This window comes from Bufo gargarizans, chromosome 11 (assembly GCF_014858855.1).
Source record: "Bufo gargarizans isolate SCDJY-AF-19 chromosome 11, ASM1485885v1, whole genome shotgun sequence".
Taxonomy (NCBI): domain Eukaryota; kingdom Metazoa; phylum Chordata; class Amphibia; order Anura; family Bufonidae; genus Bufo; species Bufo gargarizans.
The window spans coordinates 76,651,154-76,679,111 of NC_058090.1; the positions used below are offsets into that span (position 1 = coordinate 76,651,154).

Below are 27,958 nucleotides of genomic sequence, written 5' to 3' on the forward strand. Positions count from 1 at the left end.
AGTAAGCCGGATTGGAATAATGCACACTGACGCTATAATATGCAATGATAGTTTTTGTTCGTGACGCCAATTGCAGCGTGCGCAGGGTACAGTCTCGGGGCCCTTTAAGGTGTTGCAACTCACGTACCAGGTGAGGAATGCCAGAGTGGTGTAATGTCTCTATAGCAGTAGGTATAGTGTCAATGGTGTCTCCTACCTTGGTACGGCTGGACTCCTGGCTCACTTGCAATAAAATGAGTGTTGCTAGTAGGAGTAATTGAGGGATTTAGTAGCAGTAAATGAGATCCAGACTTGGAATGTAATTCAACTTGTCTTTACTGGAGGCAGCATTAATCCACATGAGATACAGCAATAGTCTTTGGTCCCAGCAGGTATTGGCAATATGTGGCAGGGATTACTATCTCTTCTGCTCTATCATATGCTTGTAGAATATGGCAGGAATCTATATCTTCTGCTCTGGCTATCTTCTGCTGTGTATGGGACTGACTAGCTGAGGAGGAATTTGGCTTCTCCTGGTACTCACAGTAATGCTCACAGGGTATGCTTCTTCCTGGAGTTCTGGAGGTAGCTGCTTGCCTGTCACCAGCTGAGGCTGAAGGGCTCAGACTGGGAATGAAGATCTTTGGTCTCAGCCGAGACACGATCCTGGGTTGGGATCCCTAGAACTGGGAGCTCCTACCAGCACAGCCTTCCCCTAGCTGGGGTGTCTGACGCACACTAACTGTAATTTCCTTCTCCTCCCCATGAGGCAGGATGCTGGAACATTCCATACCTCCTCAAAGAGGGGGGAGCTAAACTGGAATGTACTATTCCAGTCTAGAAATGCTAAACTGAACTAAGTTCCTGGTAACACATTGCTGCCACCTGCTGGTGTACATGGAAATTACAGCAAATTACATGTAACAGGCTTAGAATATGCACATTTGTGAGAATGTGAATGTTAAATTACACAGGATGACAATGCAGATACGCTTAACAGGTTGTAGCGGGGTAAAGAGTATAGTAACATAACTCTGGGATGTTACAGTTACGTTGAGCGGTGTGGGGGCCATAATTTGGTACCTGTAGAACTCTATGGGAGGTCTCCATATGTCTTTACATAGCGATATATACCTGTTCCATTGTACGCCGTTGTTTCTAGAGGAGATTGTACCAGTAATGGTGCCTTCATATCACACTGAAGTTTACAAGAGCGTGTTTTAGACTCATGCGGATTTCTTTGAGTATTATGGTATCCCATGGAAATCAATGGAGAAATGGGGCTTTAGAAGATCCACAACACGTACAGATTAGTACACTGATTTAAACTCCATAGGAATACATGGAAAACTATTAATGATGCAGATTTTTCCGCAAATGCATTCCGTCAGATACAGAATAGGTCATCAGTATCTGGTTGGTGGGAGGCCGACACCCGAGACCCTCACCGATCAGCTGTTTCAGAAGGCAGCGGCCTTCTCTCAGCATTTCCTAGATCAGTGATGACATGTTCATCCATCACGTGGCCTAGGAGCAGCTCAGCCCCATTGAAGTGAATGGGGCTGAGCTGCAATACCAAGCACAGCCGCTATACAATGTACAGGTGCTTTGTAAACTGCGAGAAGGCCGCAGCACTCACAGGAGCATCAGCCTTCTCAAAACACCTGGTGGACCCCCACCGATCAGATACTGATGACCTATTCTGAGGATAGGTCAACAGTATAAAAATCTTGGAGAACTCCTTTAATGCTCCTTGGCTTAAAGGGATTTTCCAGGATTTTTATATTAATTGCCTATCCTGAGGATAGGCCATCAATATCAGATCAGATCTTACCGATCAGCTGTTGGCGAGTAGCTCTGATACCAGAACTACACAGCTCCCATTCATTGTGTAGTGTACGAAGCTGGTTACTGCAGGGCTGCTCCCGGTGTGTAAGGCTAGGGCTACACGACGAAATGTACAACTACACTGCAACATGTGTCGCGCGACACAAAGGGTACAACTACACTGCAATATGTGTCGCGCAACACATAGGGCACAACTACACTGCAACATGTGTCGCGCAACACATAGGGCACAACTACACTGCAACATGTGTCGCGCAACACATAGGGCACAACTACACTGCAACATGTGTCGCGCAACAATTTTTATAATGATAGTCTATGGTGTCACACTGCGACTTACTGCGACAGTCGTATGTTGCAGTGCGACACAATAGACTATCATTATAAAAATTGTTGCGCGACACATGTCGCTGTGTAGTCCTAGCCTAAATGCCTGCTTTTTATGCTGCTTCTATGTTTGTAGAAATGGTGACCTGCAATTATGACAGTCACATGTCCTGCAGCATTACCCCCTAATGTATCCCTAGTATGCATTATCACACAGCAGAGAGCAGCATCATTACTGCAATACCGAAGCCTGAGACAGAAAATACATTCACGTGCTCAGTGATTCTTGGTATTTGGAAGGGAGGAAACCGCCGTCATCCAAATTATGGCAAGGACATTGTATTGTAAGACAGCAGCCCAGCAGGCGTGCGATTCCTGCAGCAGCCATACTGCCAACCATTACTGCTGCACCAATATTTATCCCCGGGAACAACTAGGATTATGAAATCTTTCTATAATTAATATAATTACCTTGAGCATTGACTCGAGTGAAATAGAAGAGGGTTTCTTTTATTCATCTTACCGCATAGTAATAGTACAAAAAATTCACAATATTAAGAGAGCACAAGATGACGATATTAGCACAAAAACTGTTTATTCTGTTATTTGTGACCAAATACATGAGGCTCAGATCAGTGGCAGAGGTTTCATAGGACCCTCGGCTGTGGATTCTGAGAAAAAGCAGGCAGCAGCATTTTGTCTGGCAGGATGCCGGAAGCCACTGGAGTCCATGGGGTCTGATGGGCGTCACTGGGGTCCGTAATTTATAATGACACTATGATGTCTCATAGATGAACCAAGTTAATTTAGCTTTTAGACTGACCGCGAACAAGTTCCAAGCAAGTAGTAAAATTGTGCCAGGCAAACGGTGGACTGGCATCAGATAATATAATGCCACCAGGCAGATATTGGACTTGTGCCAAGCAAGTAGTAAAATGGTACCAAAAGGGTAGTAGAATGGTACCACGCAGATAGCAGACTGGTACTAAGCAAGTAGTAGAATGGTACCACACAGATAGCAGACTGGTACTAAGCAAGTAGTAGAATGGTACCACGCAGATAGAAGACTGGTACGAAGCAAGTAGTAGAATGGTACCACGCAGATAGCAGACTGGTACTAAGCAAGTAGTAGAATGGTACCAAGTAGATAGGGGACTGCATCCCAAGTGCCCCGGGCTTTAGTGTTATGCCACCTTTGTAAGTTTAATGTCTCCTGTGACCCTAAGACCCGTCACTGCTTTGAGCTGTGGGACACGATGTGTGAAGTCGCAGAGTCCTTGTCCATCTAATAGAACCCGCATCTGTTGGTGCTCACAGAGGATCTCCATCTAGAATGAAAGCAATAAGCTTGTTATTACTCCGGGAGCAAATCAGACACACGGACATGATACAGGGGACCGTTACTTTCTGTAAGAGCTTTCTAAAGTTTTGTATAATTTGCGTTTAATGAGGGGATGGCAATGATCTGGTTCTATAGGGCTCACGTGCTGGTAAAGGCTAAGTCAACCCCCAGGGCTCCCCTCTATATGCACTTACTCAGCAGCTTGCCCCTTTTGCCTCCACCTAACTTCTGCATTGATATTGCATAGCCCAATATCCACAATTTTTGGCTCCTTCTCCATGGAATCAAACATCCCAACCCATGTTCCTATAATACCATGAAATATTCATATTTTTCCTTATATTTTGTGAAGCTGCTGTTACTGGGACCTGGAGAACAATGTCATAGACCTGGAGAGGGTTCAGATGTGGGCAGCATAACTATAGATCAGTGGTCTTTTAGTCAAGTAATATCTAGTAATGTTTGGAGCCTTACCTTAAAGTTGTTTCCAGGAGTGAAGGGGAAATATGGAATTTTTTTCTCTTCTGCACCCCAAATTCCTGCAAACTTGGCATTTCGGATTATAGATCTGTCTTGGAAGTTGACTGTCAGTAGGAGAGCCACGTCTTCCTCTGCATCTTCGGGACTGCACAGAAAACTGACTGTAAAGCTGTGGACAGAACTGCAATGATCAATGCTCCCCCAAATGAAGGACTAAACACTTACTGATATGCTATCCATCTATACACAGGTAGGTGAAGCTCTGAGATCTTGGGTTAGAACATGCACCTGATTATTTGCACTCCGGTTTTTTATCTATGATCCATTTTGTTTATCTGCATAGGTTTAGAAAGCCAAATTAATAGAGCGGTTCTCCCACTGGGGACCCTAATTTAGTAGTCAGTGATCTAGAACAGTGATCCCCAACTCCAGTCCTCAGGGCCCACCTAACAGTCAAGATTTGAGACTATCCCACAGAATGAATACCTGTGGTAAATTCTGATGCATTGAAACTAATTATCACCTGCTGAATACTAAGAAAATCCTGAAAACCTGATTGTTAGGTGGGCCCTGAGGACTGGAGTTGAGGAACACTGATCTAGAACATCCATGTATTACATCAACAGCCGATTAATTTTAATGGTTATTGTGTAATGCTCTATTTTCTTCTGTGACGCTACAGAGTAACTGAACACTTTTTGAAGTCATCTCTTAAATATTACAGCTGCTCACTTGTGGTCATGCCAGCAGGACATCCTATGGTCAATTTTTGCGGAACCCCCAAACTACTTATAACTGCTGGTTGCCTTTCCGAGAACCCCTAAGCAGGTTCCAAGGAAACTCCAGAAATTGGTTAGGAAACTCTGCTGTAGAACGTTTGCAATGAAGATTTGAGCCCTGGAGCCCCCACTATCACGTTTTATACCCTAGTAAGTCTTACGAATGGGATAGTGATGGGCTGATGGAAGAATCAATCAAAGTTGTTTCTACCAGAGGAAGCAACCAACTTTAGAAAGGTTGCTTCAGCTGGTGGCTCCTCGTGGGTGGTGTGCACTTTTTAGTACTTCTTTCTGCACAGGCAACTCAACATTAGCTAAAATAGAACCCACCTCCTGGCCAATCCTTCCATAATTTTCTCCTAAAAGACATAATAAAAGGGGTGTGGCGTAATGGGGGTCCACTGTTTTCGATACCTCTTGGCTCAAAAACTAAGACCTCGAAGGATTGGAGACGGTTCTATTTTATTAACATATAGGCGACGACACGTATTATGTATAAAAAAGGGACAGAAATAGTAAGGTAAGGTGCACACGTGTGTATATAAATATATATATATATATATAACACAGATATATATGTATCCGTGTGCACCTTATCTTACTGTTTCTGTCCCTTTTTTATACATAATATTATTTTTCCTAATTTATGGATTCTCATCACCTTTTAGACTTAAAAAAGTAGTGCTTTTCAACTCCAAAACGCGTTGTCACATATATGTTAATAAAATACAACCGTCTCCAATCATTCGAGGTCATGGTTTTTGTGCCAAGAAGTATCGAAAACAGTGGACCCCCATTACTCCACACCCCTTTTATTGTCTCTCATCACTCCTCTGGAGGATTGGCAAATCCACAAGTGAGGAGCGAACAATACCGGCAGCAGCGATCATTACTTAAATACACATCTACACTAGTGTTGTGCCTATGCTTTCACAACACCAAGAGGTGAGCATAATCACCAACTTCTTTTAACCAATTGTCCAAAAATTATTACCCTATGAGCGCCTCTCCCCCTCTTTTGCCACTGATGGTGTCCTACAAGACATATGATGATGGTCCAGTTTTGATTTTTGCTATCCCCATTTAACCCATTTCTTTTACAGGGCTGATATTAGGGGTGGCATCTAGAAGATGGGAACCCCGGGTGCAAGCTAAAATCATCCTGTATTATTATAGTGGTATTTTTTAGGGACTGAATTATTATATTAGTGGGCTGTATATTGCGGTTTTGGCCCTTACATTTACAAGGGATGACCTGGGTTAGACAAACATGGCTGCTTTCTACTATAAACAGCACTCAATTTGTCCACAGGTTGTGCTAGGTATTGTAGTTCAGCCCCATCCACTTCAGTGGACTGTAATACCAGAGAAATCTCAGGCAAAGTGGCCCTGTTGTTGGAAGAAGCAGCCATGTTTTTTTAACCCTGGTTAGTCCTTTCAAACTGTCTGAACATGGCGAGAGAGGGCCCTAATTTGTCTAGTCCCCCAAGGCCCCATTTTCTATAAAACTCCCCTGCCTTTTTGTAAGAACAACGTATATCGATGGCCCAAAACAAGCTAATAAAAAAATTGTACTAACTCTACAGACAGATGTTACCATATGAAATGTACTGCTTTTCTTTTACCTCTTGGGTCTGACGTCTACAACTCCCATGATGGTGATCTTCATGGCTGGTTTCATCCCTCCTTTGATATTACCAACATATTTTTCTCCCTTCAGTTTGAATACATTGAGGTATTAGCTTTATCAGGAGGGAATGATTGTAATTGTATGTGTCACGTTAATAATTTTGTTCTTTGGCTTAAAGTAGTTGCCCGGGAGTTTAATATTGATGGCCTATCCTCTAGGTAGGTCATCAATATCTGACTCCCGTTACCCCCATGATCTTGAAGAGGCTGCAGCCTCCTCGCAGCTTACTAAGTACAGTGCCATACATTGTATAGTGGCTGTGCTTGGTATTGCAGCCTAGGCCCAATCATTTGAATGGGACTGAGCTGCACCCAGGCCATGTGAACGATGATCGTGACATCACTGGCCTAGAAAGAGGCCGTGAGACTCTTCAAACAGCTGATCAGCAGGAGTGCCGGTGTCACGGAAGGTGTACAGGAAACTAGAAGACACAAAATGAATATCCGACTCACTGGATCCAAAACTAAGGAACAAAAGGGAGAGCCCTGCATCAGACCTGGCTCTTTCCCTGACTGCTCAGCCTATGCGAAAATCCCAATGGTAGATGATCGCATATCCTCGTACCTCGACTGTATAACACCTGAACACCCTATAATAGTGAGGGGACACGGCCACCGGCTCCCTACACTTGATACGGAGGGAGTCAGGGTCACCTGGGATCCAGCAAACAGAAAAACACAAATGAATGAACAAAACTTATCTGTAGAAGACTCAGAAGTAGGATCAGCATGCACACACTCCAGGAAGGAATATAAACCGCAAAGTGAAGCAGTCTGGGAAGGGATTTAAAGGGATGCAATCAGTGCAACTACATGACAGCTGAGAGAGGCTAACGAGATGAGAAAATGAAAGCAAAACAAAAGGAAGCTCAAGGAGGAGGTTCTCAGATGTCTGGTGGTGACAGCAATAGTAGAAACATACAATTTGGGGGCAAGACGGATTAGGGCTTCCAAGCCTCCCATATCTTAATCCACTTCTCCTGACCAGCGATGGTCAGTTCACAGTGTTCGCCAGCGAACACTTGCGGGCTGCCATCTTTAGTAAGGTAGTTTCACCCGTCCGGCGATGCACAGGTAACCCCTTACCTGTGCCTGTGCCGGGAGCCGGTCTGAAATCAAATGCAGTCACCGGGAGCAGGCAGTTCTGAGAACAGCCCAATGAAGGCCCCCGGCGGCTGTTCTCGGAACTGTCTGCTCCCAGTGACTGCATTTGATTTCAGACCGGCTCCCGGCACAGGTAAGGGCTTACCTGTGCATTGCCAGACGGGTCAGTCTACCTTACTAAAGATGGCAGCCCGCATGTTTTCGCTGGCAAACACTGCGAACTGACCATCAATGCTCCTGACTATTTCTTTGCCTATATAGGACATTCTCGCCCACTGATCAGTTATCGATAGCCTATCCTGAGGATAGGTCATAATATTTTCCTGCTAGAAAACCCTCTTTAATAAAATTCTGTCTAAAAGCTGATGGCACGGTTTTGCACTTTTCCCATAGGCCAGCGGAATTAAATACATGTACAAGATGATATTAAAAAGCACCACCAAAAATTTCCATAAAAAAACATAAAACCAAGCATTTTCAATGCTTTTTTTGTGTATGTTCTCTGACAAAAAGTCCAATTTCTTCTATTATAGAGTCTCATTACAACTATAGTGTCTCATTAGTCCTGTTGGCCAGTAAAAGGTATTCCGTGGTGACAACATTTTACTTCCACCTCACAGTCCTTCAGTGCAAGGATCCTGTATACAGCAGCCTAGACCTCAGCCTCCTGGACCTCTATGACGAGGACTTTAGAGCGAAGGGTGAGATATTGGGCTTAGCTTGCTAAGTTTTTAGGTTCTTCTGAAATAAAGACTAGGGAGGACACCGTGAGGTAAGCCCTAGAGACAAAGATCACCACCCTAATGGCGGTCACAGATAAGGACGACTAGCGTTTAAATCAACTTTCGATGTTCTTTTATGCGCTTACCATGGTGATCACGGGTAGCGGGGAGGTCAATGGATGAAATTAAATGTAATCGAGTGGAAATGTGGGACAAAGTATTGAAGCAGAAGCTTCCAAGTTAAGGAGGGGGCACGCGGCAATTACCCACTCCTGACTCGTGGAGGTAGTGACGATAAATAACAATACAGGACTCTTAAGATGCCCTGTTATTGGAATGATTAACAAAAAATTATAGGGAATGTCACAGGGGTTTTGGGGATTTTGAAATGTTAGACAGCTTGTTGACTCTAGATAACTTCTGCCTGATCGCACATCCCCGTGACGTCCACGATCCATTTTGATATCTTCTCTATCAACTTTCGATGTTCTTTTCTGCGCCTACCATGTTGATCACGGTTAGCGGAGAATCAGGGTTCCACGCCGGAGAGGGAGAGTGAGAAAGAGATACTACATCCAAGGGAGGTCAATGGCTCCAATGTGATCAAGCGGAAATGTGGGACAAGTTGTTAAAGTTGAAACATCGAATGATAGGAGGGGGCGCGCGTCAATTAAAGACGAATTTTTGAAATTTAATTCCCTGTCACCTATGCAGAGCAGGGGTTTTTCATAGCCAAAAATGGGTTAACGTCACCCACCAATGGAACAGACGATTTTTAAAAATTTTGGTTTCCCTATCAACTATACAGAGCAGGGGTTTATTCACGGGAAAACTGTGTTCATGTCACCCACTAATTGAACAGACGATTTTACAAATATTAGATCCCTGTCACCTATGCAGAGCAGGGGTTTGCATACGGCAAAATTGGTAAAATGTCACCTGACAATGTAACTGACGTTTTTTTTAAATTTATGTCCCTGTCATTTATGCAGAGCAGGGGTATTTTCACGGCAAAAATTGTGAAAAGTCACCCAAGAATGTATCAGACGCTTTTGCACCCTGCTCCCACTTTTGCTGTGCTGGTGCCTCTGTGCGACCAGCGCCTCTTCCTCCGAACTAGACAGGTCACTCGCATGACCTTGATTCCATGTGGGGTCTAGTATCCCATCATCCTCCACATCATCTTCCACTCACTCTTTACCCCTGCCCTCCTTGTCGGTCTGCAGACTGCATAAATCTGCAGCAGTTTGCATCTGTTGGTGGTCTTCCAATGTCCTCATCCTAAAACATAAGTGGTTGGGCATCAGTGCACTCAATCTCTTCCACTTCTGGAGCAGGGCTATGTGTATGGCCCATGGAAACCCTGCCAGCAGAGTCATCAAAAAGCAGAAGAGACTGCTGCATGACTTGGGGCTCAGACTGCTTGGCTGATTTGCAAGGGGGTGAGGTGAAAGACTGATGGACATCGGCTGCAGGTGCCAACTCATCTTTCTGCAGGAGACTGGGTGGGAGACAATGTGAAGGAACTGGAGGCACTGTCAGCAACCCAATCTACTATTGCCTGTACTTGTTCTGGCCTCACCATTCGTAGAATCGCATTAGGCCCGACCAAATAACGCTGAAGGTTCTCTCCTCTCCCTGCAATAGGAGCTCCACCAGCAGCACCACGACCGGGGCCACTTCCCTTATTTGACTCTCTCCTCCTCCTCTAAATCTGCGCAAATTTATGATCTTGCCCAAAATGGGTGTTTTTTAAATAACAGAATATAACAGCAGTATCTAAAGCATGTATTTCACACTGGCAGATGCAGCAAAGGCCGCAAATATTGTATTTTGCCCATAATGGATGTTTTTTTAATAACAGAATATTATTGCAGTATTTCAAGCTTGTATTTCACACTGACAAATGCAGCAAAGGCCCCATATGTAGGGTATTGCCAAAAAGGGCTGTTTTTTTAAACCCAGAATAATATTGCAGTATTTCAAGCTTGTATTTTTACACTGAAAAATGCAGCAAAGGCCCCAGATGTAGGGTATTGCCAAAAATGGGTGTTTTTTTTTAAACCCAGAATATAATTGCAGTATTTTAAGCTTGTATTTGACTGTCACAAAACAAGCTAACAGACGGATAAAAGTTATTTTTCTGTGTCACTGGGCTCAGGGCAGGGTAAAAAACTGTGCACTGCACCCACAAAACTAAATCGCTGTAGATCGCTGAGTTTAACAAGCACTTCTAATAAAAGATTTTTTCCTATTCTCTCCCTCACAGCAGCAGCATCCTATCCCTACACTAATAGGAGCAGAGTGACGTGCAGCGCTACGTGACTCCATTTTATATAGAGGCTGGGTCACATGCTGCACTGGCCAATCACAGCCATGCCATTATTAGGCATGGCTGTGATGGCTTCTAAGGGCACACGAGTTAAAAGCTTGTTGATTGGCTGCTCTGCAGCCTTTCAAAAAGCGCCATTAACTCGCCAAACCCTGAACCCGAACTTGTACTGAAAATTTCGGGTTCGGGTCCGGGGTCCAAAAATCCTAAAGTTCGGTACGAACCTGAACATTACAGTTCGGGTTCGCTCAACTCTAGTAGAGAGATATCAAGGTTTCAGCTAAAGGTGGAAATCCAGGATTGGTAAAGTATAAACAAACGGGTGTACTAACAAATCCTCATGCATTTTCCTCTGTAACTAATTATCTCTTGAATCACTTCTAAACCAAGAACTTGCTCTGTTCATGAAAAAAAACTATGTCAAATTGAAAATACATGGTAGTATGATTTCTTTCAGCATAGGGTGGAAAGATGTATGTGCTTATATTTGTTATACAATATATTATAGGCGCAAGATGGCATTGAAGATTGTTCCTGTTATCTAAATCGTCCTGGTCTTGGGGAAAGAGTTCCATGCTGAACCAATCGCTGTACCAGGCCCTGGCATCTGGGATCATGCTGCAGAATACCACGGGATTGATCTTGACGAATAAGAGGATTCTATCCCAGAAGATCTACGTCAGTTTGGATCCACGCATCTTGAAAGACAGTTCAACATTTCCGAGATTTAGTCTCCAGAGATAATGATGTGGTATCAAATGCACGTCGGTTAATCCCAAGAACGGATTACACAGATCCTGGAGCAGACAAGAAAGACCCTGACCAGGGACCAGTTTTCTATGAGTCAACGACCAAAGCGTTTCATTTCTGCGATTGCAGCCGCCATAATCTTTGGCGTAATAGGCACTGTCGTTGCTACTGGTGTATCAGGTGCTAATTCCCTCTCTACTTTGGAACTTGAGATTGGTTCGCTAAAGAAGAATCTGATGAATATTCATGCAACATTTATCAGACTTACAGTCAGGTCCATAAATATTGGGACATCAACACAATTCTAAAATTTTTGGCTCTGTACACCACCACAATGGATTTGAAATGAAACGAACAAGATATGCTTTAACTGCAGACTGTCGGCTTTAATTTGAGGGTATTTACATCCAAATCAGGTGAACGGTGTAGGAATTACAACAGTTTGCATATGTGCCTCCCACTTGTTAAGGAACCAAAAGTAATGGGACAGCATAATAATCATAAATCAAAAAAACTCATTGGTTACTTTTGCAGTATGCTTTGGGTCATTGTCCATCTGCACTGTGAAGCGCCGTCCAATGAGTTCTGAAGCATTTGGCTGAATATGAGCAGATAATATTGCCCCAAACACTTCAGAATTCATCCTGCTGCTTTTGTCAGCAGTCACATCATCAATAAATACAAGATAATATTTATTAATGATCTTGTAGAAGGCTTGCATAGTAAAATATAAATTTTCGCAGATGACACTAAACTGTGTAAAGTAATTAACACTGAAGAGGACAGTATACTACTACAGAGGGATCTGAATAGATTGGAGGCTTGGGCAGATAAGTGGCAGATGAGGTTTTAGACTGACAAATGTAAAGTTGTGCACATGGGAAGGAATAATGCAAGTCACCCGTACATACTAAATGGTAAAACACTCGGTAACACTGACATGGAAAAGGATCTAGGAATTTTAATAAACCGAAAACTAAGCTGCAAAAACCAGTGTCAGACAGCTGCTGCCAAGGCCAATAAGATAATGGGTTGCATCAAAAGGGGCATAGATGCCCGTGATAAGAACATAGTCCTACCACTTTACAAATCGCTAGTCAGACCACACATGGAGTACTGTGTACAGTTCTGGGCTCCTGTGAACAAGGCCAGGGCCGCCATCAGGGGGGTACAGCCGATACCCCGGTAAGGGGCCCGGACCCTGGGGGGGCCCCGGCCAGTTCCAATAAAAAAAATAATAATTCCCCCCTCCCATTTGTCAGTGACTTGAGTTGAACTTTATTGCATCGCTAGAGGGGGGCAATTGATTATTCCTTGCTAGTGATGTCCGGTTCATTTGAATCGATTCAGTTCACTAAACCGTTAGAGTTGATTCCTCTGACTGAGCGGATCCGAGTGAAACAGCTCAGTCTGACCCAGCACACAATAGCAGAGCCGCTGGCAGCAGGGAGGGGAGGGGCTCGGGAGGAGTGTAATCTGATCCTAGAGTGGAAGCGGCTTCTGCCAGCCCCTCCCCTCCCCGCCCACCAACCAATCAGAGCTGAGGCAATGCAAGCACTAGCAGCTCTGAGTCACTGACACAAGTACAGGGAGGAGTGTAATCTGATCCTAGAGTGGAAGCTGCTTCTGCCAGCCCCTCCCCTCCCCGCCCACCAACCAATCAGAGCTGAGGCAATGCAAGCACTAGCAGCTCTGAATCACTGACACAAGTACAGGGAGGAGTGTAATCTGATCCTAGAGTGGAAGCTGCTTCTGCCAGCCCCTCCCCTTTCCGCCCACCAACCAATCAGAGCTGAGGCAATGCAAGCACTAGCAGCTCTGAGTCACTGACACAAGTACAGGGAGGAGTGTAATCTGATCCTAGAGTGGAAGCTGCTTCTGCCAGCCCCTCCCCTTTCCGCCCACCAACCAATCAGAGCTGAGGCAATGCAAGCACTAGCAGCTCTGAGTCACTGACACAAGTACAGGGAGGAGTGTAATCTGATCCTAGAGTGGAAGCTGCTTCTGCCAGCCCCTCCCCTCCCCGCCCACCAACCAATCAGAGCTGAGGCAATGCAAGCACTAGCAGCTCTGAGTCACTGACACAAGTACAGGGAGGAGTGTAATCTGATCCTAGAGTGGAAGCTGCTTCTGCCAGCCCCTCCCCTTTCCGCCCACCAACCAATCAGAGCTGAGGCAATGCAAGCACTAGCAGCTCTGAGTCTGAGTCACACACTGTACAGGGAGTCTAAGAATCGAATGAGTCTCAGGTTAAAAGAATCTAAAGATCCGACTGTTAGAGACTCATTCGATTGTTTGAGTTAAAAGAACCGTCAGACTCTAGAACAGTTTACACTGAGGCTGATGACCGGCTGCAGCAGTGATGAGGTTAAGGGACAGGAGCAGAGAGATAAGAGAAGGGACAGATGACTGTGAAGACCACGCGATCTGTCGCTCAGAAGCCATGAGATTGTAAGGCTACTTTCACACTAGCGGCAGGACGGATCCGACAGGCTGGTCACCCTGTCGGATCTGTCCTGCCGTTATTTCACCGGACCGCCGCTCCGTCCCTATTGACTATAATGAGGACGGGAGTGGAGCTCCGGCGCAGAACGGCAGTGCACGGCGAAAGGCCCCCCCCCCCCCCACTCCGCTGATTCCCATATTATACCTGGTATACCGGCTCCGGCCCCATTCCCCTTTAAAAGACTCTGAGCCGCTGCGCAGAGGAATGTAGCTGCGCAGCGGCAGGTGACGGCAGACGCTGTCGCTGCCTGCTGCCGCCTCATGCCGTGACGCCGCCTTCAGATTAGCGCGCCGCAGTTTGCCTGCCACTGCCAGACACCGTCCATTCTGGTTTGCAGGCTTGCAGCCAGGCGCGGCGGCGGGAACTTCTGTTCTGGCCTCTGGGAGTGGGACTGGAATCGAATCTGGAAAGAATTGTGGTGGAAGCCTGCCCAGCTGCCCTAGTGCCCTCGCCCCTCGCCCCACTTAGCCAGCCCAGGAAGGAGTCAGTGCCGGCTCCATGCTCCACTCCATCACATGTTGGACCGGACGGACCCCAACGATTCATTAAGCTCCATTAGGTTACTGGTTTCCATAAATAATGTTAGCATTTTACTGGTAATGGTGGCATACAGTATTTATCCAAAGCAGAACACACAGCTAAAGAGCTGGGGCTGGGTGGCCTGGCAAGGGAGGGGTTAATAACAATAAGTGATGGAGGATCATGGCCTTGTGGGATAATCCAGAAAACAGCTTTGCATTTTACCCCCGAGCAAAGACCACACAACATGGAGCTGCCGAGCCAAGGAGACAACATAAGGATCAATATGAAAAGAAATAATGTGGAGCCTTTGAAATCGCTCAGCGCAGTAAGGCGACTGTCACACCTGCACCTTATTTGTGTCAATGTAAACGGATCCGTCCCTATTGACTGACATTGTAAGTCAGGACAGATCCGTTTGGCTCCGCACCGCCAGACGGACACCAAAACGCTGCGCCTCCAGAGCGGAATGGAGGCGGAACGGAGCCAAACGGATGCATTCTGAGCGGATCCTTATCCATTCTAAATGCATTGGGGCAAAACTGATCCATTTGGAACTGCTTGTGAGATCCCTGAAACAGATCCCACAGGCGGACCCAGAAACGGCAGTGTGAGAGTAGCCTGTGCCGCATACTGCGCTGAGCGATTTCAAAGGCTCCAAATTATTTCTTTTCATATTGATCCCTATGTTGTCCACTTGGCTCGGCAGCTCCATGTTGTGTGGCCTTTGCTCGGGGGTAAAATGCAAAGCTGTTTTCTGGATTATCCCACAGGGCCAGGATCCTCCATCACTTATTGTTATTAACCCCTCCCTTGCCAGCCCACCCAGCCCTATTTAGCTTTGTGTTCTGCTTTGAAAAAAATGTTTAGGCCATGAAGGGGTTAATTAAGTGTTGGAGGGGGTGGGGGGTGTTATTGTGCATATTGTGTTTGGGATCCATTTAACAAGTTTGACCAGTTGGGTTTGAGAGTGGTTGAGTGTCATCCACAGATCCCCCATAAAAGTGTCATCCACAGATCCCCCATAACAGTGTGTCATCCACAGATCCCCCATAACAGTGTTCGTCATCCACAGATCCCCCATAACAGTGTTCGTCATCCACAGATCCCCCATAACAGTGTGTCATCCACAGATCCCCCATAACAGTGTTCGTCATCCACAGTCCCCATAACAGTTTTAGTCATCCACAGATCCCCATAACAGTGTTCGTCATCCACAGATCCCCATAACAGTGTTCGTCATCCACAGATCCCCCCATAACAGTGTTCGTCATCCACAGATCCCCCATGACAGTGTGTCCTCCACAGATCCCCCATAACAGTGTGTCATCACAGATCCCCCATAACAGTAAGTCATCCACAGATTACCCCTAACAGTACGTCCTTCCACAGATCCCCCATAACAGTGTGTCCTCCACAGATCCCCCATAAACAGTGTGTCCTCCACAGATCCCCCATAACAGTGTGTCATCCACAGATCCCCCATAACAGTAAGTCCTCCACAGATTCCCCCCATAACAGTGTGTCCTCCACAGATCCCCCATAAAAGTGTGTCATCCACAGGTCCCCCATAACAGTGTGTCCTCCACAGATCCCCCATAACAGTGTTCGTCATCCACAGATCCCCCCATCAACAGTGTTCGTCATCCACAGATCCCCCATAACAGTGTTCGTCATCCACAGATCCCCCATAACAGTGTCGTCATCCACAGATCCCCCATAACAGTGGGGCCTCCACAGATCCCCCATAACAGTGTAGTCATCCACAGATTCCCCATAACAATGACTGTCAGCCACAGATCCCCCATAACAGTGTGTCCTCCACAGATCCCCCATAACAGTAGTGTCCTCCCACAGATCCCCCATACAGTACGTCATCCACAGATCCCCCATAACAGTCAGGTCCTCCACAGATCCCCCATAACATTGGTGTCAAGATACCCTAACCCAGATATCCCAGCTCCCCATAACAGTAATGTCCTCCACAGATCCCCCTTATAAACAGTGTGTCATCCCAGGATCCCCCATAACAGTGTGTCCTCCACAGATCCCCCATAACAGTGTGTCATCCACCAAGGTTCCCCCATCAACAGTAGTGTCCCTCCACAGATCCCCCCATAACAGTGTAGTCCTCCACAGATTCCCCCCATAACAGGTAAGTCCTCCACAGATCCCCCATAAAAGTGTAAGTCATCCACAGATTCCCCCCATAACAGTGTGTCCTCCACAGATCCCCCATAACAGTGTTCGTCATCCACAGGATCCCCCATCAACAGTGTTCGTCATCCACAGATCCCCCATAACAGTGTTCGTCATCCACAGATCCCCATAACAGTGTTCGTCATCCACAGATCCCCCATAACAATGTGTCATCCACAGATCCCCCATAACAGTGTGTCCTCCACAGATCCCCCCATAACAGTAAGTCATCCCACAGATTCCCCATAACAGTACGTCATCCACAGATCCCCCATAACAGTGTGTCCTCCACAGATCCCCCATAACAGTGTGTCCTCCACAGATCCCCCATAACAGTGTGTCATCCACAGATCCCCCATAACAGTAAGTCCTCCACAGATCCCCCATAACAGTGTGTCATCCACAGATTCCCCCCATAACAGTGTGTCCTCCACAGATCCCCCATAAAAGTGTGTCATCCACAGGTCCCCCATAACAGTGTGTCCTCCACAGATCCCCCATAACAGTGTGTCATCCACAGATTCCCCCCACAACAGTAAGTCCTCCACAGATTCCCCCCATAACAGTACGTCATCCACAGATCCCCCCATAACAGTACGTCATCCACAGATCCCCCCATAACACTGTAACAGTAAACCTTGTGCTTTTAAGGTGTTTTTTCTTAAATGTGCCAGGGGAGGATTTCTAGGGCAGATTAGAACAGGTAGTGCAGTTAGTGTTAGTGGAGGGTCCTGCTTAAGAGTCTACCTTGCCGTGGTAGCAGGCTTCATATTATTTGGTCAAAAATTAATTCCTTACTGAAATCGCTGATTATCACTTTTTACTGTCTTTGTAGTTGTAAAAAAATAATAAATTGGGGGTAGGTCCTTGGGGGTGGAGGGGAGGTGGAGTCAGGACGGATTCTAAAGGGGCGGGGTAGGAGGGGGGGCCCAGGCCTTGAGCTGTGTAAGGGGCCCCAAAATTTCTGATGGCAGCCCTGCTGGTCACAGCCCCGCACCTGCTCAGGTGAGCACACTGCCCCCTGCTGGACTGACTGGTACTCACACACTGCTGACCTGTGACAGCACCCCCCCATACCAGTGCCATCCACAGCGCCCCCATAACAGTGCCATCCACAGCGCCCCCATAACGGTGACCTCCAGAGCGCCCCATAACAGTGCCATCCACAGCGCCCCCATAACGGTGACCTCCAGAGCGCCCCCATAACAGTGCCATCCACAGCGCCCCCATAACAGTGCCATCCACAGCGCCCCCATAACGGTGACCTCCAGAGCGCCCCCATAGCAGTGCCATCCACAGCGCCCCCCCATAACAGTGACCTCCAGAGCGCCCCCATAACGGTGACTTCTAGAGCGCCCCCATAACAGTGCCATCCACAGCGCCCCCCATAACAGTGACCTCCAGAGCGCCCCCATAACGGTGCCATCCACAGTATTAGACTCTTATTATTATCATCACTATCTATCTTATTCCTATAGATTGTTGCTGCTGGTGGTATAAGAGCTTGTTGCCGTCCATCACCGGCAGAATGGTCGGAGGATGGTCCAGATGATGTTCTTCTTTCCTCTGAGGTTGGTCTTATTGTACTGCTGGATGGACTGCTGGCGGATCCTCTGTCTTCTTCCTGCCTGGTTTTGAACTTTTCTCATAGTCTTGGTCTTTTTATCCAATTTTTCTTTGGACTTATTCTCAGTACCGGTAGTCTCATCTTCCTGCTTCCGGGATGACTCTGAGTTTTCTCGCTCTCTCTTGTCCTCCTCCACCTTCAGGTCCTTGCACAGTTGGCTTTCTGTCATCAGTGCAGGTTCTGGATCATCTACCTGGCCAAGACAGGTATTTCTTATGAGCTTCGTAGTTGGTCGGCATGAGGTGCCAAGAGCAGATTCAGTCAGTGGTCTATGAGGCGTTCTTATGAAACCTTCCCATCTATCAACAGAACATGGAAGAATTGGGTATATGGACAGCATGATAGGCAGTAGGGTCACTAACCTCCATCTTGAAGATTGTCGATGAGAGGAATCGCATGCAGTAGATGAGGAGATGTAGGTCTCTCTCCTCCACGGTGCAGGGATACGTTGTAGAGGGAAAGACAACCAGACAATGGGTGGAATTTATTATTGCCCCCACGTCACTTATCTGGCTTAAAAAGTGTGAAACGCAGTGTTTGAGAATTTTCAAAACTCCACTTTCAACAATTTTGGTTATGAGTGTTTTTTCTGCACTGCCCTTACCACTTTCAAAAAGTGAACATGGTGATGGCAGGGAGGGGGAGTGGTAAGGGCAAGGACGGGTGGGGCATCTGGACCATCACATTTTCTTCTTTTACACTAGTTTTCTGGCATAGAAGAAGACTGAAATCAAAGGCAGCTCCAAGCTTCCATAGATTTCAGATTAGGAGCCAGCACCTCTTCATAAATTAGATGCATCCTCCGGCAGAGCAGTGGATCTTATAGACCAGCTAAATCTCCCCCAATGAGTTTTTCAGACCAGTCTAAACCTAGAGTTCAGATCACGTTTTCATAGTCAAATCTTATTAGCAATCATACTGACTTGAGAAGGGTCCGAGTCCACATGCAGTCCTGTCGGTAGTAGATGTCCTGAGAAGAAGAGAATACAGTAAGTGACCACTTACCACTCCTCATGGATGACAGGAAAGGGCCTCAGTTTACCATGAAGCCACTGACCTCCAGAGTCGTCCTGCCCACCGCCACCCTATACTCGTCCAGAATCGGAGACGTCCTAGCGCCGTCTGTTAACCAGTAAAAGAGACTTAGTCACCAACACCGGCTGCTCTCCCCATGTACGGATTGTGATGTCCGCCAAAGTGTAGGACATGTCAGCGAATGGTCACTAACTTAAAAAAAAAGTGGCCCACTTTACACGACTTCTATGTAGGAAATAGAAGATCACGATATTGCTCAGTGCATTTACACCACACAACTGGCATACATCCAATGATAAACCTCCTCCATACATACTGTGTCTCCTCCTTCCCTTCATATAGTAAGTGATATAACTGTCTGTCTGCAGGCACCACTAGGGGGAGCTCAGTGCATTGGACTATATACAGTTACCATTGCATGTAATGGAAGCTGTAAAAATATCTTTGCACTGAGCTCCCTCTTGTGGCAGCTGCTGGAAATTGTCATGGATCTATGTCAGGAACACAAGAAGAGGCAGTTCAGTGCTGGGCCTCCCTCTCCCCAGGGTGTCCCATAGCCGCCCCTGCTTTATTTGAGATAGTGGTGCACCAGCTTTTTGGACATAGGTCACTCCCCTTTTATTTACAGGACTCCCTCCCTGGCATGTAATTACACCAGCTCGCTCCTATCCGATCAGGACCCAGGAAGAACAGCCGGCAGCCTGTGTGACCGCAGCAGAGACAGCGGCACTGGTGGAGAGAGGGGCGAGTAAGTATCAACCAAAAGATCCTTCTTCCACAGGATAGTGCAAAGGACTTTAAAGGGGAATGGCTCATCAAAGAATTACACTCTGCTTAATGATATATTCCAGGAATTTCATGTTATTCCCTTTATACAGGATAGGGGATATATATATAAGATTGGTGGGGGTCCCACCACTAGGACCTCCACTGACCACGAGAAGAGGGTACTCATGACCTGCAGGCTCCTGGAATGAACTGAGCGGCAGGATGGGCATACCCACTGTATGGGACTGCTGGAGATAGCGCTGCCCAGTACAGCTATTTTGGGGGGCTCTGTACAGGGCCCTCTGTTCTTGTGACTAGTGGGGTCCCAGTACTAGGACCCCCACTGATCTAATAGTTAACCCCATCATGTAAAAAGGAGAAAACTTGATATTATAGAAGCACCACTTTAATGAATTATTACAATGGGAAGTGTTACTTTTTATTGTAGTTGCAGCAACAAAATGAATGCAGGAAAATTCCTTTAATCCGGCATCAACGGAACCTGACAGATGCCGAATTAGCAAATATTCTAGATTATTGGCTGAATTTAGGAGATAAAACATACAAATACTAAACCGAATTCTCTATCACAGGCCTGTCCCACTTCAGATCTCGCCTGGAAACAAGTGGCGGATAATCAGACCTTCTGGATTATTAGATGCCGGATTACAGAAATTTCTCTGTAATAGGTAACTCAGCGTCCATGTAATAAATGATTATCAGAATCAGGCTTGTCTATGGTTTTTACATTCATCTTTATTACAGAACATCTGGACTGTGGCCGTAGAATGGGATTGTGTGAAATAGTAGAATTTCTCTCTTTATTGGTTTCCAGCAGGAGGTGAGAGACGTTCTCATAGAGCAGTGAGGAGATGCGGCAGGCGGGGGGCACTCCTAGCACGTTGGGGGCTGTGTCCTGGTAGAAGTGGTGGAAACCTTTCCTATAAGACAGAAGAGACAGGAATAGGACCTCATGTTGTAAGGTAGCGCCCCGTCCTCTCTGTTAGCGGCTGCACATCAGTCTGTGTAGTCTGGCCCGCCCCCAGTCATTTGTTATTGGGCAGCTAGGGGGCGCTCCAGACTACATGTAGAGACTGCAGATTTCTCCCATTAAATTAATACTAGGGGAATCCTCTGGAGAAATCCCAGCACCCCCAAGATGTGGATTATGTCCTCATGTACACAACGGTATTCCAGCTCCCTGCAACCTCCCAGTTACATCATGTGGCACCTAAAGGAGTCTATGGGGCCTCCTACATCTCCATACGCTTCAGATTTCATACTTCATTGTATCTTAGATTACGTATGAGACAAAGGCGACAAAGCCGTAGACCCCCATTCACCTGCCTGAGGCCTGACCACAGCAGACTGCACTTTTCCATACAGTGGGCCACCCCCAACATTTTACCATTGTGAGCTGGTGTAGATTTCACTTCTGTCACACGGACCTGCCAGGCAGTGTCACAATCATTAGGAGGCATGAAGATCTCCGTAATTGTGGTGCATCTGATGCCAGCGGGACAGAGATTAGGACCAGTGTATAAATCACCGCTTCTAACACATGTTCCCCCCTTTACCATCCTAGAGCACAGCTCACACCGACTTACCTCCATGTCTATCTGATAACATCTATGACCCTCCAGCATTCATTATGGGGTAAGTAGCGTCACAGCAAATGTCCGCGACGAGGCAGCCATTGTGAAGTATTCCGAGGTGTGGTGTAAAGGTGGTTCATATTGACTTGAATGGGTCCGCCATCTGAAACATACAGCCAAAGATAGCACATGTTCTATCTTTTTGGGGTGCGGAGGCACGGATCAGAAGCCTATGGAAGCGCTTCGAAGTGCTCCCATGGTGCACCCAATCTGTGCCTCCGCTCCACAAAAGATAGATGAAGTCCTATCTTCGGTCGTATGTTGCAGATCATGGACCCATCCGCACCACATAGTTCACACAGGCACTGGATATTTGCGGACCCGCTGTTTGTGGGCCACAATATGGGCACCATGGCCATACGGTACAGTACAGTTATATCCATTGACTTACAGGTAATATCTCTGATTGGAGTCGTTCACTTTCCATTTTCTTCTCCTTCCGGCCCAGACTGCCATGAAGACTTCTTCCAGCCACCACTTGTGTCTGCAGAGTATAAAGCACAGACATAGTTAAATCTATTGCTTTCCAGCGTCCTCTGTACCTTTTTCCCACCTCAATGCTGACTATCTATTGTGCCCTAGATGGTAAAAATGCCCCGTATTGTGCCCTACACAGTAATAATACCCTATTTTATGCCACACACAGTGGCAGTGCACCTTTTCTATCTCTATACGGTATAATAATGCCCCCCTCCCCACTGTGCCAATAATAACCTCCTCATATGTGCATCTATATGATAATGTCCCCCTACATTACTATTATCCCCTTCATGCCTCCTGAGGAGGCGGATACATTTATACCTGGCACTGTGGATCTGGACGGGCCCCCTGCCCCTCCTGGTCTGGTCGCACCCCTGTGACGGTTACACCACTGCTCAGGAGACCTACCACTCAGGATAATACATAGATAATGAGATGGGTTATTACCAGTTTGGGTCACTGGGTGGATGTAATTCTTCTTATAATGTATCTTCAGTTCCTCGTAGGACATAACCTGGAGGGCCCAGTGTGACGTCTCCAGCAGGCCTGGTACAAACCCCTACAAATACAGGACATGATGGTGACGGATGGAAAAGCCTGACGTCTGCGATGATGGTAGGACATTATAGACACCGGTTACCTTGTCCAGGAGGGAATTCCTTCCTCCTATAGATTGCAGCCAGAGCCGGGAACGTGTCTTTGTATTGTCATCTTGAAGAGTCTTCGTCATCATCGTACTGAAGAGCAAGACGAGTCTGTAACCCATAATGGGTTAGTACAGGGAAGGGTTAAGGCACCTGCATGATAGAAATGATCCTCACAAGGTACAAACCAAGAGCAACAATTACCGTACCTGATAGAGTCTAAATATGACGGTGCAATGGTTGAAGCTGGACCAGGGCTTTACCTGCCCCCACGTGATCTGTTCTCCCGGGGTGTAGTCACACACAGAAGATTTTCTGCAGAGATTTCTTCTGAATGGAGCTTGCAGAAATCCAGGTGATTGCCGCCAAAACAACTGATTTTCAGTCACAGAAATTTCTCCACCAAATCTGCTGCACTTTCCATGCTTGGGGGAATTGACTTTCTACAGCTTTTTCCTGGTGAAGTCATGAAGGACAGGTCCTCAGTTTTGTAGTCTCCATCCTGCTTTTCCCAACCCTACACCAACTCCCCATCCTGCTGATACCCTCAATTCTGTGCCTGTTGCTTCCCCATCTGCCCCTGTTACTGCACCTGTTGCACCGCAAGGTGCCCCCAAGTATTTTACTTAATATTATTGCCCCTTGTGGCCCCTGAATAAACATGAACGCCCCTTGTGGCCCTTACATTTTGTACTTAATGTTACTTATTGTACTCCATTTACTGACAGGAGCAGAGATCTTGAAATTGGTGAGGGCTTTAAGTACAAATTGTATTTTAATGTAACCTGACTTGTCATTAAACTGTTAAGTGGGACTACAAAGCTCAGGATGCCCCCCATAGATTTACAGAAAACACTCCATAGAGGCAGTGGTGATGTGCTAGATGTCCTTCACCTCCATGATGGATGATATAAGCACTGTGGTTTTACCTGCAGAGCGGATCTTGATCAGGTCCAGTGGGTGTAGTAGTTGCATGGAGGAGATGACACCACCGCTCAGGTCGACCACTGGGTTCTTATTCTGGACATATTGAAAGAGCCAAGGAGGTAGTAGAAGGTAACAGCCGGTCTAGATGGAGCGAGCATGTGGATGTCCTGACACTTGCACTGCGCAGACGTCACGTGAAGGACCGGACTGGGATTCACATGCAGCCAGTGCAACCCAACATGCCTCCCCAGCAGTGCCAGACAAGCAGCACATTGCAGCACAGAGTGCCTCCCCAAATGCCACAAAGGAGCAACATTGTACCCCTTCCCACCCCTCCCTCATTGGCAGCAGCATTTTCCCCTTTCCACATCTCCCTATTGGCAGTAGCATTGTACTCTTCCCCCAATAAAAGAAGATTTCCCGTCTCTCCCCCACCAACAGAGCATTTTCCCCTTTCCCACCCCTCCCCCACCAACAGAGCATTTTCCCCTTTCCCACCCCTCCCCCACCAACAGAGCATTTTCCCCTTTCCCACCCCTCCCCCACCAACAGAGCATTTTCCCCTTTCCCACCCCTCCCCCACCAACAGAGCATTTTCCCCTTTCCCACCCCTCCCCACCAACAGAGCATTTTCCCCTTTCCCACCCCTCCCCCACCAACAGAGCATTTTCCCCTTTCCCACCCCTCCCCCACCAACAGAGCATTTTCCCCTTTCCCACCCCTCCCCCACCAACAGAGCATTTTCCCCTTTCCCACCCCTCCCCCACCAACAGAACATTTTCCCCTTTCCCACCCCTCCCCCAGTAAAAGAGCATTTCCCCCTTTCTGGTTCTCCCCCCACTAACAGAGCATTTCCCCCTTTCTGGTTCTCCCCCCCACTAACAGAGCATTTCCCCCTTTCCACCCTTCCCCCACTGATCGCAGCATTGTCCCCCTTCCCATCTCTCCCCTACTGACAGCAGTATTGTCCTTCTTTCTTCCCCTCCTCCACTGACAGTAGATTTTCTCCCTTCCTACCTACTGGCAGCAACATTCCCCATTCCCACCCCCCAGGAGCACAAATGTTGCTGGAGGTGGAAGGGAGAGTGTCAGGAGAGCTATCCAGGCTTCCCCAGAACTACTGGGTGCAGGACCTGTGGTCAAGAGAACATGATGTCACCACAGGTCCTTTACTTCTTCTGACCATGGAAACTGCACTGATTATACCGTACTGACATTATTAGTGCAGTTTCAAATTGACCAGGGTGGTGGGCCCCCTGACTGACAGGCCAACCGGGAATCGGTCCTGTGGGGGAGATTACCAGTCCAGGCCTGATTTATCTCTCAGGAGGTAATGTTAAATACAGTCAACTATTCTGCCGTCAGTGTGTCTGCCTGCCTGTTGCCCAAAGCAAAAATGACTACATGGGCAAGAAAACAATTTAGTATGGGCAAAGTAGAAAAAAAAGATGGCCGTCTGACAGTCAGGATGATGCAAATTATGGCATCTACAAAGCTTTCACTCGGGGCATGTGCAGTGTTGGAGAGAGGAGCCCTCGATAGTTCCCTATATGAGGGTGAAAGTACAAGAAATCTGCCCAGAGGTGAGGCTCGGAGAGAGGACTGTCCATGCCGCAGTCATTTATAACAAGGTACCAAATCGGCAGGCAGAAGAGTAGTCAAGCAAGCAAAGGTCAGGGCAGGCGGCAAACAGAGTAATAAAACAGGCCGGGGTCAGGGCAGGCAGCAAACAAACATGGTCTAAAAACAGGCCGGGGTCAGGGCAGGCAGCAAACAAGAATAGTCAAAAAACTGTCCGGGGTCAGGGCAGGCAGCAGTCAAAAAGCATAGTCCGTTAGTCAAGCCGAGGTCAAAACCAAAAAAATCAATCCGGATAACAGCAGTGTGCTAAGATGGTACTCGCACGCTGCAGGGAGCTTCACCACTACATTACTATGCAGCAGCAGGAGGTACTCAGACTCGGACCATAGATGTGCTGTTTACTCCCCCTTACTCCACAAAGTTTCTGGATGGCATGGCTTTCATGATCTCCCGAGCCTCGTAACTGATAGGGGCGCCTGGTCTGGTGTCATAGCGCGGTCTCGCAGTGACACGAACGCGCGGTGGTAGGGCGTAAGGCGCACTGCGGACTGTAGATGTTACTTTCCCTGATAACAGTCTCAGAAACCTCCAGATAGATGGTAACCTGGGCATGTGGGGATGGGTCTCTACCTCACCTGGTGTTCTGGTGGGCTTCGGTACCTGATGTCCTTTCTCTTCCTGTGCTGCTACGATGGTCTCGGCAGGTGGTGTTGCCGGCGGTAGTGTTGCCGGCGGTGGTGTTGCCGGCGGTAGTGGTGCTCCTCCCTGCAGTCGAAGGTATCGGCCAGTTTCCTGTCTAGGTGTTTCAGACGGTGATGTTATAAACGGCACGATACCTTCCAATCCTGCTGTCAGATGGCGCGTGTTGAAGCCAGATGTTGTTGGCTTCTGGCCGTACGGGGGCCTCCGGGGACGATAGATATGTCTCCGGGGCTGGAGTTTTCCTCCAGCCCCCGTAGCAGCCATGTGGCTGCCTCTTCCGCCACACACCAATAAAAGTGTATGTGGGGAAGGGGCGGGGGGGATGAAGGGAAAAAAAAAACGGGATAAAGGTAAGAAATACAAGAAATCGCTCGCTAAAAGTGGTCAGCCTCCTCTCTCCGCAATCCTCGCCTCACACTCACCGATCTCACCCAGTGTTCCAGGGCTCAAGGGCAACGCTTCTGTGATGTCATAAAGCCGCGCTCGGCAACAGGTTGCTAATGCAGGTAAACAACGTTGTCGCCCATGGCAACCAAACCCACCCTAGCTGTGTAGGGCAGGAAACAGACATAAGGGGCAGATTTTTAGCAGTGTTGAACCCAATGCGTTTTTATTCCATATTCTCAGTTCCAGGAGGAGCCAGCGGAGATGTTATATTCTTCACAGTCCAGAATTTGCAGGGACTTGGCCTAATTTTTAGAGACAATTCTGGCAAACCAGGGTAGAAAATGACACAAGCCTCGCCCAGAAGCGGGTGTTTACAGATGGGTTTAGTCTGGGGGGTGGGGCTTAGTATACTAAGTATGAAAGTCTCAATCTACCCATGTCTTAGAGTCCTTTCTGACACTAGAAGAGCATGTTGGGAGTTGTAGTGCACATGCCCTTTGCAGTTGACAGCTGCAGTTTGAAAAAAAAGTCAGTTGGATGTTTTCTGTTGAGGGGATGAGAGAGAAGTGATAGCGCCCCCAACAGCTTTTCCTCACCGCCATATGTACTGGCCATGGGTGAGAGGTGGCTGTATTATGCCGCTGTCACCCTGTTTAACACCTTAGCCACCATGGCATTTACGGGATTAGAGAAGGGGCTCCTGATGCTGATGGGTTGCCATGGCAGCCAGGAGCCCTAACAATATCCCCAATATCTGCCCTTATAGTAAACCTATTAAAAAAAATAAAAATGTATGGCTGTCAGAATATGGTGACACGAAAATGTATATTTTTTTTGAAGTATTTTCACTGTGTAAAAGTAGTAAAATCGACTTCACGTTAATATCTGTGTCATTGTCCCGACCCGCAGAATAAAGGTAACGTATCATTTATACTGGGGTGAAATTTGGAGCCACAGGATCAATATCTGCGAGAAGGTGCCAGATTCTCCGGACAGCAGTAGGAGATGGCTCCCACTGGGCGGTGGCTCTGCAGTGCATGGGGGGGGGGGGGGGGTCTGCCCATTCATCGCTGGTAGATTGGTCACTTTCAGTGGTTGGAAGGTCCGGTAGTGTCATATCAGGTGTGCTGTGAGCAGGTCACGGCATCGGTCAAACGGCGCTGGATGTCACACCAAATACACTTGCCAGCTCGCCATTTTGATGCATTTTTTTTTTCGTTTCGCCTTTTTCCGTATGGGATCAATACTTTTATATTTTGATGGTACGGGCGTTTTCGCACGCGATACCCATGATGGTTTTTTTCTTTTACTTTTTATTAATTTTAAATGATTTTTTAAAAACTTTATTATTTTTTTACACTTTTTTTTATAGTCCCCCATAGGGAACTAAAACAACCAGTCATTTGATTGCTCTTCTCATAGACTCCAGTGCACTAGCATTAGAGTCTAGGATGATTTTACTACTTTCCTATGGAGCCCTATTACAGGCAAGGGCTCCATAGGAAACACTGTGCAGCAGCCTCCTGTCATTCACAAAGACAGGGGCAGCTGCACACAAGCTCCGGCTCCTCCGATC

At 47.1% G+C, this 27,958-nt stretch overlaps 1 protein-coding gene across 1 annotated transcript; it reads right to left on the reverse strand.

Annotated features, from left to right (window-relative positions):
• Positions 1-2,761: 2,761 nt before the first annotated feature.
• LOC122922104 (galectin-related protein-like) lies at positions 2,762-6,460 on the reverse strand. The gene is made up of 3 exons (XM_044272576.1): positions 6,381-6,460; positions 3,971-4,121; positions 2,762-3,482 (listed from the first exon to the last, which is right to left on the reverse strand). The coding sequence occupies exons 1-3, from the start codon at positions 6,434-6,436 to the stop codon at positions 3,339-3,341; spliced, it is 351 nt and encodes a 116-aa protein (XP_044128511.1). The 5' UTR covers positions 6,437-6,460; the 3' UTR covers positions 2,762-3,338.
• Positions 6,461-27,958: the final 21,498 nt, after the last annotated feature.

Bases quoted from the DNA above. Each gene is read 5' to 3' on its own strand.
- LOC122922104 (XM_044272576.1), bottom strand. From the start codon at position 6,436: ATGAAACCAGCCATGAAGATCACCATCATGGGAGTTGTAGACGTCAGA. The intron at 4,122-6,380 runs GTAAAAGAAAAG...TTTTCTGTGCAG, and splicing joins GTAGACGTCAGACCCAAGAG to TCCCGAAGATGCAGAGGAAG. The intron at 3,483-3,970 runs GTAAGGCTCCAA...CTTTCATTCTAG, and splicing joins CTCCTGGAAACAACTTTAAG to ATGGAGATCCTCTGTGAGCA.